General features: G+C 36.5%; 1 protein-coding gene across 1 annotated transcript; it reads right to left on the bottom strand.

The window, feature by feature from the left end:
• Positions 1–16,307: 16,307 nt before the first annotated feature.
• Positions 16,308–20,138, bottom strand: LOC149174190 ((-)-limonene synthase, chloroplastic-like). Its single transcript, XM_089419224.1, has 10 exons — positions 19,814–20,138; positions 19,488–19,690; positions 19,279–19,394; positions 18,908–19,116; positions 18,238–18,347; positions 17,923–18,021; positions 17,623–17,838; positions 17,375–17,513; positions 17,008–17,256; positions 16,308–16,765 (listed from the first exon to the last, which is right to left on the bottom strand). Exons 1-10 carry the CDS (start codon positions 20,078–20,080, stop codon positions 16,466–16,468), a joined length of 1,908 nt encoding a protein of 635 aa, XP_089275350.1. The 5' UTR covers positions 20,081–20,138; the 3' UTR covers positions 16,308–16,465.
• Positions 20,139–20,769: the final 631 nt, after the last annotated feature.

Here is a 20,769-nt window from a genome sequence, read left to right as displayed (position 1 = left end):
ACAAATAAAGGAATTTGTGATGATAAGTAAATGATTATTACCTAATAATGTAAGGACGTAATGTATTGTTTTATATGTTTTCTTATTATAGATATTTTATATTTTTCTAGTTTCATGTACACAAGTACCCACTTCAAATCCCTTTGGATTAGGTACACTAATCTACATTAAGAATTTATTAGGAATAACACCCACTAATGTGGGGCAGTATGACTTGGGTTTTCCCATGACATATTTTTGTAAAATATATATATATATATATATATATTACATATTTTTTATTTCACTAGCACAAAAAAGGTGGCATCAAAAGAGGTGATGGAGATATTTGTAAACATGCTCATAGTGTATTCTTAAGAAACTTATGGGACCTATGCATAAAGTTGAGCCCAATATTTTGGGCAGTTGTAGTGCATCCTTGTTACTAACTTCCATATTGCAAATGTGTCTACATTATTCAAACTTAATGATTTCCATCCTATTACTAGAGAAAGGCTTCGCCTACACACATGACAATGAAGTTCCATGCCATTAATGCAAAGTCATGGCTTGTCCAAGTGTCATCACAAAGTCACGTGTGTCAATGTATCTCACCACATCATTTGTGGAATGTAATTATTCTATTTCTAAAAAAGAGGAAATGTAAAATGTGTGGAAAACCAAGGGTCCCACATGGAATATGAAGAGTCACTAGAAAGTTCTAAAGTCATGTAGAAGCATAAAGGTCACATGAGAACTTTAAAAGTCATAGTAGAAGCTCAAGAGTCATGAGGGGGGTCAAGAGTCACATGGGAGGTGGAGAGTCACCTCATTTGTTATAAATACACCTCCATAAATCAAGAGAGGGGAATTTTGGGACCAGAACTTTTCACCTTGGTTTCTCTAGTTGGACATAGGAGAGAAGATCTTTCTATGGAGGAGAAAGTGGTGACTCAATGTTTCACAATTGGGACTAGTGTGACAACATTGTACTTGTATATTTTTCCACTTTCACTTAATATATGAAGCTATCAGAGTTGGTGCACTTTCATGCATATGTCGTGAATGATTGTGAGACTATTCTTTCATTGTTTACAATATATGCTTATATGAACACATACTAATGAAAATGATCTATCTCATTGGCTTCGATATGTACCATGTTGAATGTGAGTTGTTAGTTTCTTTTATGATAATTGTTATCATGTGAATGACTTTGCATGTTAATCAACAATTCTCCTTTCAAGCTCTTGTGTGTCTCTTTTAGGATAGTACTATCACTCTTCTTATAGACGCTCACTCTCTCTTTCCTTGCCATGAAAGTACCTTATATAATTTGAAATTGTATGTGTCACAGTGTCAATTTACTTTCTTGTTATAATTATTGTTGTATAATCTCTTATGTTGATAATTGCAGCCAAGGAAAATTCCTAAGAGTAATGGAAACCAACATTATTTCCGGTTTGGGATCTTGCTCCAAACTATGTGAGGTCTTATTGGGACTTGACACTGGGGAGACCCCCTTGGTAGATGGATTTCCAACACCATCAATAGTTGGTACTAGAAGGAGGGATAGATAACAAGCTAAGCACATTGAGTCTATTTGAATCCTTTATCTTGAATGGCTCATTTCCAAATCATAATCTTGGGATGTTTCTCTAATAGAGAAAATCTTAAACTCCTAGTAGAACTTCTTTCCACCATGTCTCAATTAAAATTTGATGGCGAGGGTGGAACATCCATAACTGAGCATACATCTCAATTTCTTAAGTATTTTGATATTAATGAATTAATTTATGAAGATGTTGTTTGTAAACTATTCACCCTCACAGTTGACGACCGAGTTAAATTATGGTGCCATACCTTACCATCTTCTTATATTCATTCATTTGAACAACTCTTTAAGGAGATTCATCAAGCATTTGACAAGTATGATTACCGATATGTTTAAAAAAGGATTAATCAACTTATGATGGAATCTAATGAATCAATAGAGGATTTTTCTAATATATTTCTGCACCTGTGTTATGGGTTTCTTGAAGAAGATAAGGATTAGTATTAATTCAAGGAAATGTTTCTACATTTGGCTCAAATCTCCTTGAAAGAGTCTGAATCTCAATATTTGGTTGATTCTCCTCTCCTAGATTTTTTTAATCATGAGACACCTCCCATCTCGAAGGAGGAAATTATTGTTCCTTTTGTCACTTATCCTCCTCCCTTTTCATTGCCTAACAAGGTTGTCTCTAGTTCTATTGTTGAAGTTGAGAATTCTAAAAATCAGATTGATGATCCATTCATCCCATCCTCATTTTATCTTCTTGTTTGATGCTCTATGCACAAGCAACCTAAGGTGAATATTGGTCCCTTGACTCCCCCAGATCAAATTAATATACATAACTGAAATATTGAATCTAACAACATTAAAAATGTTGTTTCTTCAAAGGACACTTGTCATCCTCTATTATCTACATGTCATGACCCTTTGTACCTTGATTTTCTTGATCAATCTCCTCCACCAGTCAGTACTTCAGATAATTTTGATTTTCAATTTGTTGGGTCAAATGGTGATCAGGTACAAGGTGGTTACATTTCACAGGTAGGGGGGCAAGAGTTTGAAGATGATATAAATCTCTTTTCTCTCTTTCAAAATCATTCCTGTCAAGATGATGGTCCTTCATTCTTGGTTGATTTAGAATCTAGTGATATCGATAGTTAATCAGATGATATCATGATGCTTAATCAATCACAAACCTTGGGAAATCATCATTTTGTTAACCATGACACCATTGATGTATGTGGTGATGGTTGCCTAGGTACATTCATTGATTTCATGATTTTTCAAGAAGGCTTCTATTTGAAAAGTTTAAATCTCATTTGAGGAAATTTCAGCCTAAAAGTTCCCATGGATTTTTCATGTAATTTCCATGTCATAATATGTAAACCAATCAAAATACTTTAAATTTAAAAATAGGTACATGTAAAGATTTTGGAGGGAAAATAATAAAAACTACTTATTGTAATTGTATTTGGCTTATCTCCTTATAGGTTGACTCAAATTTTAAGTCTAGACACTCGCTGGATGAAAAATTAAATTCCACATCCAACGACTACCCATTATGAATACATTTGAGAAGACCCACCTTAATAAAATGTGAAGATACATTAAAAAACATGTTTAACACACTTTTTCAATGTATCTTTAATTTTGATCAATGTGGGTCTTCTCAAAAGTATTTATAATATGTACTCATTCTATGTGGAATTTAATTCCACATCTGACAAGTTTCTACTCTTGAAATTTGAGTAAAACTATAAGGAGATAAGCCAAAAATACAATTAAAAAAAGTAGTTTTCTTATTTTCCGTTCCAAAATTCACAGATCTCATTTTATTAGTTTAACTATTATTTTATTATTTTTCCTTAGGATGGCACTTTTAGGATGAAATTTACTCTAATGATAATATGATTTGTTCAAAGAATATTATGTTATGGACACTCTTTCTTCATCCCACTATCTTTTGTGTTCTCCTACTTACAATGAATTAACTTGAGATGAAAATATTCCATGCTCTTCGTTTTCACAATCCTATGATCTAAAACTTTAAATCGACACAAGATAGTGAGATCATTCATGAAGAATAACAAAGCAATCAAATTATCAAGCATCCATCAAATGCTTTGCAAACTTCAGCCTTGCATCAGGATAATTCTTTAGTACAGGTTGCTGATGAGGTTTATTTGATATATATATATATATATATATAGAGAGAGAGAGAGAGAGAGAGATATCCTTAGATACACAATCAATAGAACCTTATGACTTGAGTAATTTGTTTGTTGAAGTTGAATAATATGATCAAACCAATGATGTAGATGGATATTATTAAGATAATAGTGATGTTGTTGTAACTGGTAGTAATTGTCCACATATAGTGTAGAATCTCACTCAACTCTCAAATTGTACTTATCCAACATTTCAAAGTTTTGGGACTTGTCAGGAAGTAGAGACACTTCAACTCTCATTGATGGTTATCTGAGGTTCTTGAAATCCTGATGAGATCCCAAAACTATGTCAGATATGGATTCTCTCACAAAATTCTTTTATTCATATTGTTTCACTCGATGTAGACTCATTTTTGATAATTTTTTTGGTTTTTCAAGATAACACTTCATGTAAATCTCTTGCATCGAACTATGGATTGGAGTGCTCATTCTCCATGGATTCATAGAGTTATGAAGCTTACCATTTTAATCATGATGACAGAGATTCTCATCGGTTGAAAGAATCACATATATCAAATGTTTTTGATAATCATCAACTCTTGATCCTTATTGTGAATATTGTAATGCTAATCATTTTCCTTATGGCATAAGTTATCCTATTGAGTATTAATGAATTATTAAGTTATTTGGTGAATCAAATTCCTCATCTTGATAGATTAATTTCCCAAGTCGATATAAAGGTTAAATTTGATTCATCACGTGTTGATTCATTGTACCCTGATTGGTTTCCCATATTTTCTATACTAGTAGTCATCTTTAATTCTTCTAATCAGATACAAATTAGTGACTTTTCGTATTCAAAATGTGAGGAGAATGATTCCTTTATTCAAATCATTTGTGAAGTTTCTCAGATTGATCCCTTTTTATGTTCAAATAATGGATAATAGGACGTCCTAATCAACCCATATGATCATAACTTTGGCCTTAACAATAGTCTTTCAATTCATTATTTTCCCATGAGTGTATATGATGATAATTTTTTTACATTTGTTGATTCCATCTAGGCCATATATTCTTATGATTCATCATTTGACTTTTCAAATACTTGTCAAGTAGTTAAAGCACTTCAGCTATTGTGAAGGTTATGTTAGGGTTTCGTGATATTGACAAGCCTTATAAACATGATCAAACAAATTTTCCCTTACAATATTCTCCCCTTGATTTCATGCCATTAATTGAAAATTCATTTTCTCAAGGATTTCAAGGTTTTCAAGAGGATTGTTTTGGATTTCATGATCAAATATATCAATTGTTGGAAGCATCTTACTTAGCAATCTCTGTCACTAATAGTAAGCTTCAAATTTCCTTGATTTTTTCTAATGATGATAACACAAATGAAGGTATATTCGCAAGAAGCTTTCAAGGTTGGTATGATAGTTTTTCTAACCAAAAATTTAAGGATACGAGATCGTTAAGGTTAGTTTTTAAGGCACATATTTCTACCTTTAGTAAATACCTTTTATCTTCTATGCAAATTATTCACAATCATATTTAAATTTTATTTTTGCACATTTCTTTATATTTCTTTTAATTGCTCATATCTTTGTATTTGTGGGTCTAGAGTTGTTTCGGTGGTTACATTGGAAATTTTAGTACACTTAACCATGACCTTCTAGCCGGTTAGATTAGGAGTAGGTCTAGACATTCATTTTAGTTTTTTTTTTGCATTGTATGTGTTAACGCTTGGAATTCACCTAGGCTGAGATAGACAAACTCTCAAGGCTACATCAAACCATTTCACCTCGTAGCTAGCCCTACGAGGTATGAGAAGGCTCTCTCGGGTCAGATTTGATAGATCTTATAATATAATCAGTTGACCAATTAGGATCAAAGATATTAGGCTAGTAAATTGATAAGGGGGGTTGATTTAAAGATTTTTGGGTTTTTGGTGGCAATTGGAGGGAGTGCAATTCAGGGTGCGGGGATTGAGCTCAGTTTTTGCAGGTGGGTCTTTGGGGCAAGGTAGGAGTCTATGCTGATGCCTTTAGCTGAAAGAGATGATCAGGGAAGAAAGAAGAGAGGCTAAAGAGGGCAAACAATGAATTCGAATCCTCTCTAGACAGTGGAAAACATAAATTTTAAACAAAATTGAAAGCTGAGCATGGCATGCATGAATTCAAACTTTATCACTTCTTTTGTTTAAATAGCAGCAAGAGATTAAGAAATGGAACACATAAACACACTTACAATAACAGTAGGAGACACACCATCAACATAATAATCCACAATGAAGTCTGCAAAACCCTGGCCTTCCTTTTCCTCAAATTGCAGAAAATACAAGTCAAAAATACAATAGCCCTTCTCCCTCTAGAGTCCAACCATCAAAATGAGAAAGAGAAGGCATAATATAGAAGGTCAAACCTCTTTCCCCACCTCTAGGGGTCGAGCTCAGCTTCCTAGGAGCTGTTACAACTAATTCTAAATCAGTCACTAGATAATAGGCCAGCACAACAACTTGCCTCTAAAAGTTAGGAAGCCTATCCATGCATTAAATATTAACTATTTACATCAAAGAAGCTTCTAGAAGAGTAAAGAAAGATAAAGCCTATCAAAGTACCATGAAAATATTACATTCATCCATCATCTACAAGTAAAAATGGTCAACCATAGTCAAAACAGTGTTTTTTGACCGAAAATGGCAAATTCTGGCAATTCTGGAAGTTTTGGTCGCGCCCCTGGAAGTTCTGGTCGCGCCCCTTTGCAGCTACTTTTGAGTGGGTTCCACTGATCCAAATCAGGTGCAAGATGGCTCATTGGAAAGCTTGGTCTGTCTAATTTCCATCCCAAGTGGAATTTCTGAATTTGGTGTTGATTTGACCCCTCAAAAACCATTTCTCCCAAGGTCACTTTCTGCAACTCAAAAAGTGGGCAGAAAGTCATTTTTTAGGTGTATTTTGAGCTTTTGGAGGCTCAAAACTCAAAATTAGGCTGCCCCCAAGTACTGGTAATTTTTCTTTTTGCATGCCCTTTCCAAAAATGCCAAGTTTGCAAAATTCCGAGCAGCCCTTCAAAATGGTCTCACCCGGGGTGAGACCAAACCGTGGGCAAAACCTGTAATTTTACCAAAAATTTGCAAAATGCTCCAAAATTCTCAAAATTTTCAGATTTTGATGCTAGATCAAGGCTGATCAGTACCATGATGAGTGAGGGATGCCTCAGCCAAGATGCGGAGTGGATTTGTCCTTTTCTTCTTCTTCCGGGCCTCTGACAGCTCTCTTTGAAGAATTTTCATTCTCGCCCTGCAAACATGTAATCTTGCCCAGTAGTGTGTCTTCATGTTCCGGAGCAGCTCTTTGTCATGGTTTGCCTTGTCTAATAGTCCCTCCAAGCGCCAATTTGCTCGGATGAGCAATAACTCTCTATCCTTGGGCAGTGGGTCCCCAGGCCTCCTGCGGTTGATGACTCGGTCGAATCGAATCCTCCATAACTCATCCAACTCCTTCTCGGTCTCCAGCTGTTTGGTCCGCTGCTCTAAATAAGTGATAGTCCACTGAGCCATCTCAAGCTTCTGCTGCAACACAAGGTTCTCTTCCTTGAGCTCATAGAAATCTGAAGAGGAAGGAGAATGAGCATCACGACCAGTGAAATCATCATCTGCCTCGCCAACTGCCTCATCCTCAACCATGGGTTGCTTGCCCTCTCGTACTGCCTGTGCCGATGAAGAAAGCGAGGCCCCTTCCACCTGGTGTGGAGATAACACTCGCTGCTCTGATGATGAAGACAAGACCCCTTCCACTCGCTGTAGAGAAAGTACTCGTCGGGCTGCTGCAAATAAGGTCCTGTGACCTCTCTGATATGTGACCCGAGGAGAAGAAGCCATGTGTCTCGGGTTGCTGGTCTCGGGCTGATGTGATGGCCCTCCCTCCTCATGAACTGCCTCAGGCCCTGAATGTGGCTGTGTGAAAACATCTCGGGAGATGAAATCCGCCCAAGGGATGCCCTGCTGGCTCAGCTGATGGGAAACTACTAGCTGAATAAGACCATGATGGCATAGGCTCCGGAGCTGCTGTACTGGAGTCTGTCTCCGAAAGGTAGTGGCTATCCTCTGAATGTCGTGAAATAAGTATGCCGAGATGTTCATCATCCTCACTCTGGTGAAGTGCATCATCATGCGGATATGACAAGAAAATACTCGTGAGAATCTCCCCTCGCATGTGAAGTAGTGCATAATGAGTCTCATGGTGTCTATATACTCTGCTCGGAGGAACTTGATAGGAAAGTTCCTTGTCAAGTGATGCACATAGGCAGGCCTAACATATGGCTCATAGTATACCAGGTCCACCCACTTGCGCTTTGGCCATACCTCACCCACATTGGGTATCCCGGTAGCATCTGTGATAGCCTCTGGAGAAAACACAAAATTCACCCCTGCAAGGGTGACCTGCCTGTCATGGAGATGGAGGACAAACAACCGGGCCAAGTCTCTGTGATGCTGGATGTGTGACAGCCTCTCACAAAACTGAAAACAAGCCATATGCTGAAAGCAAGATACTGCCAATGGGCAAGCTTGCAACTCTGTCAGTGATGTAGGCTCTTCCCTCTTGTGGTGACCACCCTTGCCTCCCCTACGAGGCCTCTGCTGTATCTCAATCTCAGTAGATGATGATCGGTCATCACCTTGCTCATTAGTCTCAGTGGTTGACATGGTGTTATTGAGCAAGGTGGAATAAATAAGTCAAAATGACCACTGCCCTGCCTGCAAAATGCTGTGAAGTATGCTGTTTTCAAGGGGAAACATCATGAGGGATATGTTAGGGGAGGGAATTTACATATAGGAAAGGGAAAAAATATATATATAAGCAGGGAATTCTGAAGGAAAACATCACATAATGTTAAACATGCCATCTCATCTTTCATCATTTGCAAATCAATACTTTATTTAGGGAAACTGTGATTTTTAATCACCAAGGGAAAGGACAATATAGAATTTTCATCATGATGGAAGGAAGGATGTCATGGGCATAGGGGGATAAGGCAGCATCAACTATCAACATTTAACAGGCTGCTCATTTCATTTTGTCTTTGAATGTCTATTAAGAGCATACTCTGTTTTTTATAACTTTTAAAATGGTCATTGATGCTTTTGGGAAACAGGGACTTTGTATGCTTGATCACCAAGGGAGGGAAGGGTTACTGTAATAAATTTGCAAGAAAAATGGGATATGATGTGTCGATGGTATTTCGGAAGATGAGGGTGAAAGGGAATTAGGGTTTAAGGGGACAATGAAACCCCTCAACAAAGTCTGCCAACTAATTTTCATAACAGCAGTTCATTTAAAACAGAGGCAGCTTCATCATGCTTTTGCCATGAGCGAATTAGGGTTTTTAATTACATACTTTGTCAAAAGGGAAGGGTATCAATTGCATAGGGATTTTAGGGGATTTAATGAGCAATTGAATCGAGGTTTTTGTGAGGGGAAAGGTAAGGGAAAACAGAGCTTAAGGATAGGGAGATAAATACCATGTCACTTTGCAAAGCCTAGCACAGCAAAACTGCTCTTTTGATAACTATGCAGCTGTATATTTAATGAATTTTTGTCATGAGCACCATACAGCTACTAATCTTTGACATTTACACAGCAAGAGGTCATTTTTCTTTTGTTTTTATAAGGCTATGCAAGTTACATTTTTCACTGTTTTTTGTGTGATATTCATAAGCATGCCTTGCTATCATTTTTTCTTTTTGTTTTATATGCTTTTTTTTATTCTGCTATGTATTTACATATGTAAATTTGCTGTATATACTAGTGTAGGGTTTGAACATGACACATGGGAAAAGGTAGGGTTTATAGGGTTTGAAAGGACTAGGGTTTGCACATGATTTAGGGGTAGGATTTGATAGGATTTAAGGGGCAGGTTTGGTATGACTAATTTGCAAATGAGATTAACAAATATAACATGTTAACATATGTAATTTAATTTTGGGAAAATGAATGGAGGGATATAAGGAAAAAAATTGCCTTGAAAAACAAACAAACTGTCATACATATGCATGCAAAACATCAAGTCATTTTAACCTATTTTCTATGGATTTCCTTGCATAAAATCATGACCATAATCTTCTTTTGCAACCCCAACCCATCATCAAACATGTGAATGAGGCATACCTGAACAGTTGGAGAAAATTCGAGGGTGAATTTGGCGTTTGAATAAATTTTACAGCAAACTGATTTTTTGGTCGCGCAAGCTCCCAGTTTGGTCTCACCCCTCCGTTTGGTCGCGCCTGTGTAATTTAACACAGCGCGTTGGCCTTTTTTTGGTCGCGCTCCTCCGTTTGGTCGCGCTCCTCCAAAAGACTGAAACTTCTGCAATTTGCCCAATTTCGCCCTCTAATCGCCTTTTGCTTGTAATTTCTTGCTCCAAATGCACAATGAAGACCTTGCAAGAGGGAATTTGCTTTTATAGGCTCATATTTAAAAAAATTTGACTTTAAAAACCCACTTTATAATGTTTAAACCTTTACATTCTCTTTAACACTATTTTAGAGTCTTTTTGTCCTGAAATAAGCTCCTTGGATGCGTTTGACTTCGTTCTTTTTGCAGGTTGACCGCCTGATGGACTGTAGCGAAGGAACCAGGGTTGTTGCCGGCACTTTTACAAATTTTTGAAAATTTCTTTGTTTTTTCAAATTCCACATGACCTTGGAATTAAAAACAGTGTTTTTAAATCCAAGGCATAAAATGAGCTGTAGCTGAAGAAGATGACAATGAAACATATGTACAAAACTCCTTCCGGCTTGCTGGGCACTTACTGACCATGACTCATGACCTTGAAATGATTTTGACTCATAACCCTAGACCTAAGACCATGGGACTTCAAAACAAGAATAAAAACAAGCATGACTCAATTACATTGTTGTATGACCTGATCCAACAAAGCCAAGAAGGGAACAAAGACCAGCTCCTCCATTCAGTGTTATGGCATGCCTAGCGGGATGCAAAACTGACACTGATGAGACACCTATAAATGCATATGCAAAGAGTTATTGATCACTGATGGAGGGCTCAAGACCGACACTAACAGTATGGACCTTGCATTATGCTCCACATCTATTTTTTGCATTTGCTTTATCTCTTTCTTCCATCTTGCATGTTGTTTTTCTTTTTAGTCTTACATTTTTTTTTTCTTTTGTCTTTCTTATTTTGTCATGTCTTTTCTTTTGGGTTTTGTTCAATAAGACCATGCATAAAATATTCTTTAATGTCTTTCTCATGAGACCAACATGGTAAATTTTTGAAAAGGAAATTGTCTTGGTGAGTGACTCTTGGCTAATTCGTCTCCCTCTTATTTGTTTGGGCCTACATATCTTTTAAAGCCTATCATGTTTGAATGGAAAATACGATTCATTCAATTAGAAATCCATAAGCAGAACTCTGAGGCCTGTCTCTACCTTAGAATATTCAATCCATGACTCAATATTGTACTTGAATGGTGTTCGACATGGCGATCCAATCAAGTACAGAAGGGGAAGGGGAAACCTAATGGTGAGCATATTTAGTACAAAGGTATATAAACTTTCTCTGATGGAACAACTTCATTTTATCTCAATAAGTCAGGATCCCTCTTCCACCTTGGCAGTATAAATGTTCATAAAATTCCAATGAGCACATTGAAATAAAATAAAATAAGACATGGAAGAAGAGAAAGACTTCCTTCGCAGGGAGGTGAAGCAAGTAACCTCATCAAGGTACTGAAAAGGATGAATGGCAGCGAAGAAAGGCTTGTGTTCCGGTAGTCACTTCGTTGGGGTATTGAACAAGCTTGCTGACAGCTGAGAAAAACCAGAGATGAAATGAAGACTCTGATATTTCCAAAGTCACAACTAAATATTACCCTTCTCCTAGATCAAAACAATTGTGATATGGTAAGCTTCATGAATATTTTTTCTTCCGAGAAGGGGATAGGAGAAACTATACTTATAACCATGATAAATGGGGAAGCTGAGGCAATCCGCATAGTGAATTAATATTTCTTAAAAGAATATACCTTGTTCATAAAGGTAAACCTAAGAAGGGAAGCATGAGTTCTTCCAATGTTTGTCCAAGTGTTGTCGCTATGACAAACACCCTCCAAAATTTCAACTACATTTGAATTTTGGAAACTACTTAAGATCCCATGATCTATCACTTCAAACTGTTCATGGTCGCTTCATGATTGGTTAATGATTTTCTATGTGTTTAAGTCTCCTTCTGAGATTTTGAGTATCAAAGCCACTTTCTCACACATGGGAAACCTTTCATGCATTTGCAAGTACTCTTCTTTACAACAATTTCAACGGTCAATGTTTACCTTTGAAGAGAGACATTTCACAACCCTTGAGAGTAGTCACTACGCAATATTTGATAGTAGTGCCTCTGCAATCCCTAGATACAATGATTGTGTAGTGCCCAGTGATAGTAACTGTGCAACTTGTGATGATAGTCATTGTGTAACCCTTGCTGACAGTGATTGCGAAATTCATAAAGATAATGACTACGTAGTTCTTGTTGATAGTAAGTGCACAATCATAGTTGATAGTGAACATGCAATTGTATGAGATAGTCTCTCTCGCTAATAGTGAGTTTCCTCAATTGTTGTTTTTGTGCGCTTTTTCTTTCATAAGTGTCTCTTTCACTTTCACGACTTTCATTTATGCTTTCTTTCACTTTATCAAGTGTTACTTTTTGTTTTTCTTTTCTCTGTCATGTTCCTCTTTCACTTTTTCTAGATTTTGTAAGTTTCATTTTCACCTTTTCTTATTATTGCAAGTATTTCTTTTGATTGTTTTCACTCCTACATCTGTTGTACTTTAGCACACCATAAGAGGAAACCCTAGCTCATTATGTTATGTTATTTGATCATATATATTATATGAATATTTGGTAGACACTCTCCTATAACTTAGCGCACTTTTCGGTTGCATTCGACACTCCTGTGGTAACTCACATCCTATGTGTCACAAAGTGATGTTTCAACTATCACACTTAGAAATAAGTTTCACTTTGTTGTCACTTCAGGGTATGCATGTGGATTTTGAGTCATGTGTTGATGTTATCTAGGTGTGGGATGATCATTTCATGGCTTGTTTCTTCTCTCTTGTCTCACTGATCCGACACTTGCCTATTTTTGGAGCTTTCACTGTCTTTATGACTTGCTCAATATTTGACCAATATTTCTACCCTTTATAACTATGCATTGTGTAGCCTTATCTCATAGTGAAGCACCCTTTTCTCCTAGAAGTGTGCAGTATGTAGTCACTACCTCCAAGGATTGCATATTACATAATCATAATGCACAATATATGCTTTGTGCCCTTAAAACTATGCAAATCTCTCTCCTAGTGATTCTTCCATTGTACTTTGTGTAGTCTCAATCAATATTCAGGCCTCACTATCTCCCTGACCTACAAAACTACACAATCACCTTAGTATTCTCTAAATTATGCACTGTGCAATCATGGTGAGAAAGCCCGCCTCACTATGTCACTATCTCCCTCAGTTGGGGAGTTTTATCTTCTAGATCCTCAGAAATAACAAATTATGAAATCATAGTTAGTAAGCCTTTCTCACTGTCTCATTGAGTTTCTCAAATGCATGGTTCTTTGTCTCTTTCATTCCAGAACTATGCACTACGAAATCACAGTGAGCAAACCTTCTCCCTTGCCTCATTAATTCCCTTGATTTTGTTGTCCTACTTCCCTATCCCTCAGTTACTGTGCATTGCATAGTAATAGTGACTAGACCTTTATCATTGTCTCCTGGAAACACACATTGTGAAATCCTTGAACCTCCTCCTCAGTATGACACTCTATCCCGGGTTTAATTAGTTGATTTCATGAAGAAGTGTTACACAACATTTTTTCACTGTCCCTGTACTCCCCACTCCTTGATCCTGGAGGACCTCTAGAGTGAACCCCACATGCTTGGCCTTCATGAAGAAACTCCCATTGTGTCCCTCTTCATGAGCATCTCAAATCCCTTTTGCACCAATTCCCTAAAACATGGCTTCTCTAAGCCCTCAACGCAAAGCCTTATTGTGCCTATATTTAAAAGTGGGGATAAAAATGTTCCCTCTAACGATAGGGCCATTATGATTAGCCACACTTTAGCCAAACTATATGGGCTCATTCTGGAAAAGAAGATTAACCTCTGGCTTGAAAGGCATGTTAAAAGAGCTAAAGGCCAAGCTCAATTTTAGAGGTATCACTCAATTATTGACCATGTTTTCACTCTTAGGATCATCGTTGAGGAATGTTGCAATAGTAAAATTGAACTCTTTTTTGTTTAGTTGAGTTTAGAAAATCTTTCGACATGGTCCCTCGAGATAAGCTATGGCAAAGACTCGAGGAGATGCTCTCAAGTTAAGAATTGCCATAATTTGGCTATACGAAAATGTTGTTGCCAAGCTTAAGACTACCAAGGGTTGGTTTATAGAAATTAAATGTAATATCAGTGTTAAGCAAGGGTGACCCCTTTCCCCTACCCTTTTTTGCATATACATCGATAAGCTAGAGGAGTGTTTGGAAGTCGTTGGTTACGATGGCCCGAAGCTTGCTAATATGGTCATACTCTTCTCCTTTATGCTAATGATATCATTATTCTTGCTAGAAGCTATGATGATCTTGACAAACAACTTAAAATCCTCCATGATTACTGCTCCAAGATGGGTATGATTGTTAATACTAACAAGACTAAGTCATGATAATTTAGTCCAAAAAGATCAACCATGATAATTTCATCTATGATAACAATTACTTGGAGATAGGGAAAATTTTAGGGTCTAATATTCATAGGTGGGCTAATTTTAGATGCTTTTTCCAAAAAAAAAGATTTACCAATTTCCATTTTTTTCTTAAATGATTCGCCCAACTTTTATAGTACAAAATTATTTTACCTTAAAAATCGCCAAAATAGTATATCGAATAATATAAAATCATTGGAAATCTAAATATTTCTACAAAAATATGACCAAAAATTTTACAATTTCCATATTAGAGACTAGTAAGATTCGCGAGGGTTTCTAAATTTTAAGATAAGATTTCATCCTTAAAATTTTCCCTTCTTGGAGAAGGTTTCTTCATATAAATATTTAGGTATTGACATTTATCATCAGCTCAACTAGAATTATAGCATTGAGAAAAGGATTATTGGAGATTGCAAAGCTTATTACGAGCTTAAAAATGGTTGTAAGTCATCTGATCTCTAGGTTTGGAGTAAGAAGAAGTTCCTCTTTGGGACTCTCGTCACCCCTATTATTTTATATGGTTGTGAGGTTTGGGGTTACAACATATCTAGAGAATCACGGAGGAAGATCGAGCTAATCCAAAAGCATCTTATAACCTACAACCTCAAGATTAAAGGAAATATTCCATATCCTATCCTCTTCATTGAAGTTATCCTTTCCCCCATTGAAAGCATGGCTATGTTTAGGCCTCTCATGCATGTATAAGAAGAAGCTTTACAACATGGAAGTCAAGAGGTTCCCCAAAATCACCTCTAACTCTAGCCAAGACCCCCATCTCCGGTTTACGCAGGGATGATGCAAGGATGCCTAGTCTTGGCTCGTCTATCGGGGAATAAAGGAAGAGATCATCCTAGAGACGAAGGATAAAATTAAAAATGCTATTACTTCCAAATTTAAGGAAAAATTGTGGGTTGATAAGGAGCTATAGGGGAAAAGGAAACTAAAGTATTATAAGGAGGTGATCAACATCACTCTTGCTAACCAAAATTATCTTTATGCCTCAACTAGTGCTAAGAAAACAATGAAGAAAGAACTAATTCTCATGAGCTTCGAAGTGAAACCAGAGGTTGGTCTATCCCTAAGACACCTTGGGATGAAAAAATTTGCCACCTTTGTGATACTAAGAAGGTTGAAGATGAAAAACACTTTTTCTTAGATTGTCGGCTCCTACTCACATCTTATCTCATTTCCATAGCATTTGCCATAATACACAAAACTATAGTAATCTAGCAACCCTTCTTTCTCCCTTTTTTTTATCATAGAAATAAAATTTTAAAAGTCTTAATTAATTTCATATCTTTAGGTCAAATATGCCATATCTAAAGTTAATCATCAATGTTAGATATTAATTTGTTTAAAGTAAAAAAAAAAAATGTTACATATTAATTCCTTTAAAGTAAAAAAACTAAATGTTAATAGATTTGTTTGTTTACTTTTGATAAATCCAAATGTTTAAATTAGTCTAGTTTTTAATATTTATATATAATTGTTTATTTATTATAAAATTTTTATTACAATATTATGTTTCCCATTGATTTTTTTACCAAACTAAAGCACAACTTACTATTCTTTTTTAAATTTATTATTTTATTATATACATATATAAGTGTATAATTATTTAATTTCATTTTATATAATCAGCTCAACAGTCACCAATTAGATGTACTTGGGCCTGCACAAAATTAATTTGACATTCGGTCGCCTGATACAGAAAATCTGCTTGCGTACCTTTCTGAGATTGGCTGTTGCGTGTTTGGTAGTAATTTTCAACATTTTTGTTATCACATGGGGAAGATGAAGCCACAGATTTTTGCATACACCCATTGGAAAACGGATACCAACTTATTGCTGCTATGATTTGTTACAAAAGCACAGGTTGAAGGACCATAAACCGATATCAACTCATTGTTGATAGGATTTGTTACACAGGTACAGGTTCAATCACCATAAAGCGATATCAACTTATTGCTAATAGGATTCGTTACAGAGGCACAGGTTCAAGGATCATTCTGCGGACCAAATTTTTTGTCTCCATAGTGGCATTGCTAAATCCATCTCGGTATAGGTAGAGGTGGTGGAGAGCTCTTGTTATGTCAAAAGCGTGTTTCCTGGCAGGCATTGGAATATAGCTATCGGGTCGTAGAAATTCCCAATTTAATTCTTTGATTACATCACTTATCATGGCGTTTATATGTTGGAGAGCATCTTCCTCTGTTGATCCCGGATTGTCTTTCATATAACACGATATGCAGGAAGCTTCTTCTCCACGGGTCCTGTCCGCCTGCATTGAGTACCATGACAATGACAATGACAGTATCGTGGTCATCCTTATGTCCATCGTAGATTGGAGAATATTTTGCAAATCAAGTGTTTGATTTATTTACGATCTAAGTTTTCAAAATTTAAAATATTTGGAAATCTGCAATGAAGTTAGGCTCACGACATCAATTAACTAGTACAAAACCAAAACCAGTGTGAAGGTCACTATACAAATTGCTTCCGTCAGCAAGTGATTGGTAATACCTTGTAGCAGCGTGTGTCACCGCGTAGTCGAAGGAAGGAGGATGCCAAATCGTTGAATCTCGACGGAAAATCGATTCCCGTCAAGACGCGCTCAGGAAGCGGTACGTCCAATGTGAGGATTGGTGTCAATGCTGCCGCTCGATAAGCAGAGCTAATTTTCCCGTTCTCGTAGTACTCCTCAAACGTTGGCAGGTTACCACTGGCGATCCACTTTGCTTCTTGAATATATGACTCGAGATAAGCCTCCCACTGCAAGTGCACACATTAACTAATTACCAGGCCAGTAGAACACTGTAACAAATAAATAAATAAATATTAATCTCTGCAAATATATATATATATATATATGAAATGCTAGCTTCCATACAGCCTTTCGAGCATAGTTGAGGGTGTCTCGGCCTTGTGTCTTCTCCGCCTCTCTGGCCATTTCAGTTAGGGCGCTGTAGAGTGCCATGTACACTGTTTTCATATAATCTGGAAGGCGGTCTGTCTCCGAGGGATCCCATCTGATGAGGCATTTATATATAAACGTTAAACACACAACTTTTGGTACTGTAGAGACATTATAGACACAAACGATTATTCTTCTAAAATTCATTGAATGCACATCACCACCTCCTGACTGCTTCTGTGAAGAGTTCGATTTCGTCCATGGTTCCAAAAGTGTCGTAGATATCGTCAAGAACTGTGTTAAGATGACAAGTTTGGACAAATCCCAATCTGAATGCACGATGTTTGGGGTCAGTCGCAATGCAGGACCCCAAAGTGTAGTATTCCACGTGACGGTGCCGGCTGAAGTCCAGTTTAGGCAAACCCGAATCTTTCCACCATCTACAGATATCATGGGCTTTAAAATTATTCCCATCGAGTCAATGTTTGTCCATGAAAAAGAAATCTAACAACACAACTCATCACCTGCAGATATCCTGTAACTCCTTTAGTTGTAAGGAGTGAAACATGTTGAACTCCAATTTTGCGAGTTCTAAGAGTTTTTCGCCATCCATATATTGTTCCCTGGAAAATGAAATGTAAAGTATTTCAGAAGAGTTTAAAAGATCAGTTGTGTGGTAGAAAATCATTAGGATAAACCTATTTCAACCCTTTTATTAATATTTTAATAATAAATTTAATTTTAATATCCACTCAAAAAATAAAGAAATCTTCACTTTCCCTTGAATATGTAAAATCCAAATGTCAAAAACAGAATTGACTTGAAGTGCGCGCTCCTACTTATTCTTCTTGAGCCATGGACTAGTAGGATGTCCAAATACATCCATGTAATTCCTAGCTTCCAATCTCGGCATATTTGTGTGCCAACCATATTCCAAAGCGTACTCTATCTGCTAGTCACATAATTGAAACAATAACATAGCATCATCATCGCATACTCTAGGCTAAAAAATAAATGAAAAACATCACCGCACCACATTGTGAAATGAAACAGTAATGACATGATCATGTATTTGTAGGTGCTGTCATCATTTTGTAACAGAAAAAGTGAAATCAAAAGAAATTGATTTATTATATTGTAATACGTGATGATATATTTGTAACAGAAAAAGTGAAATCAATTATATTGTAATACGTGATGATATATTTATAAGTTTTTTAGAAAGGTTAAATTTGAAATGTTTAGAAGTAAGTTGTGTGTGGGTAGAAAATTCAAATTATGATGTAAGTTTAGCTGAGATTTAAATTATCAGATAAATTAATATGTAAATAGTAATTAAAAAAAGTGTCAGCTCAGTAATCTATTTTAAATGGATAATAAGTTAAAATAGATAGATAAATAAATTTCATTCAACATCGTTACTATTCAATCTGCTGCCGTGTATAAATTGCAACCTTTAATGATGAAATGAGTAAGCTTCTGAGTTGTGTTGGCACCCCTGATACTCACCTCTTGTGAAAGACTACACACGGAAATCTCTTGCATGGCTTCCTTCAAATATTTTGAGGAGAAGATTTCAGCATCTTCCATGACTTTCTCCCCGGGAAAAGCAATGAGGGAAGCCCGATATAAATTAAGAGCACTTCTAATCTCTCCCTCCGTTTTACGGGGAGAGCACATAAACTGTCCGTTTTGGTCTTGGAAATCCTTCAAAACCTCTGAAATGAATACAATCTTTTAATGACGTCCGTTAAGAAAAAGACCATGCAATTTGACAGAGTTCAAAACAAAATTTAGATGGCAGCTTGGCTGGCTTCCTCAAAGAAATTTATCCAATGACCAGAATTCAGAATTTTTAACTCTGGCGATGGATGGCCAACCTGAGGACACCAGGTATCCGTGTAGACGAAGAGTTCGAAGTCCCAACGCAGTCGAGTTGAGATCAGTGACAACACTCTCTCTCCCACATCCAATGCCTTTTTCGACGCTCCAATAACTGCAGGCCATTGTAAATTCCTGATATAATGAGATGTATTTCATTTATAAGGCATAAATAAATAATGATGAGAAGGGTTATACGGTGGCTGACCTGTAAACATAATCCAACGCTGATTCTATCTCATTTTCGAAATGTCTATCGATCCCCAAACGTTCAACACTGTCGACCATCCAAAGGCGTTGAATCAGATCATTCAGGGGAGTGATTAATTCGCCATTCTCCTCTGACATTGAATTGAATAGCTTCTTTACTTCCCCAATTAGTCTCTCCGCACGTTCAAGGTAAGAAGGTTCCTAGGACATATAAAATAAATTGGGAAAATAAATTATTGCACTAATTCTGAAGGAATTAGGACTGACTATAAACAAGAATAAATTCAACTGAAGCTGAAGCTGAAGCTAAAGCTAAATACTCACCCCATAAGGCGCGGAAAGGGACTGTATGAAATCATCGTCCCAGAGGTTGGAATGGTAATCACCTCTGCGTCTTATAACAGCATCATCAGATACGGCGGTCCTCAAATTCATGCTCATGGAAGCACCTGTCATTAGTTTCCCTTGCCTGCGCATTGCGACATTTGGAATTGTTATATGGAGAGGTTTAAGCTCACGACCAGACCTGTCGATGAACGATGTGGGCAGGCACAAGTGGGAAGGCAACGAGATCACAGAAACAGGAAACATCCCTGCTTGCTTATAATATGATGATATGAGAGCTTTTGACCTATGAGATACCTCGAAATAATGAAGCAAAATATAAGCTGCCAGTGGTATATATAGGGCTTCTTGCCCATGTACGCTACAGTTTAGATACCTAGTTTTGTCCGAGCACTGCTTTCCATCCTTCACTTCAGTTTATCAGCGTAGATTCCTTTCCTTGTCCCGACGTTCTTGCATGGTCAGTTGATAATCCTTTTGTTAAATTAAAGTTATTAAAGAAAGGTGTGAACTTGGATTATGCACATATATAATTTTTTTTAAGTACATATAAATTTAGTTAAGCATACATTATTTAGAATAATAAATTTGTGTTTGTATTTCTTCATGTACATAGATAAAAATATGTTTAAAAAATAAATATTTCATAATAAATAAACGAATAGAGCATAACATCGCAGTACGTCTCCACAACTTAAGGAATTTATGATGATACATAAAGTATTATTACCTAATTATGCAGTGATCTTTTAGATCTCATTATAGATTTCTTTTCTGTTTAGGATGCTCCCTTTCTAGGTTAGTGAATACCAGAATACTTAGTAGATATCAAAATGGATAGTACCTTTTCTTATGGATATATAATTTTTCGTTTGAATTAAAGTGGATACTTCTTTGTATAAAATTAAAAAATAATTTAATATTAATAACAATAA

Source organism: Pinus tabuliformis, chromosome 4_1 (assembly GCF_031772625.1).
Source record: "Pinus tabuliformis cultivar Carrire ecotype Pingquan chromosome 4_1, CPIR1, whole genome shotgun sequence".
NCBI lineage: Eukaryota > Viridiplantae > Streptophyta > Pinopsida > Pinales > Pinaceae > Pinus > Pinus tabuliformis.
Note: the sequence above shows the minus strand (reverse complement) of the source record. Positions and strands in the feature narration are given on the sequence as shown.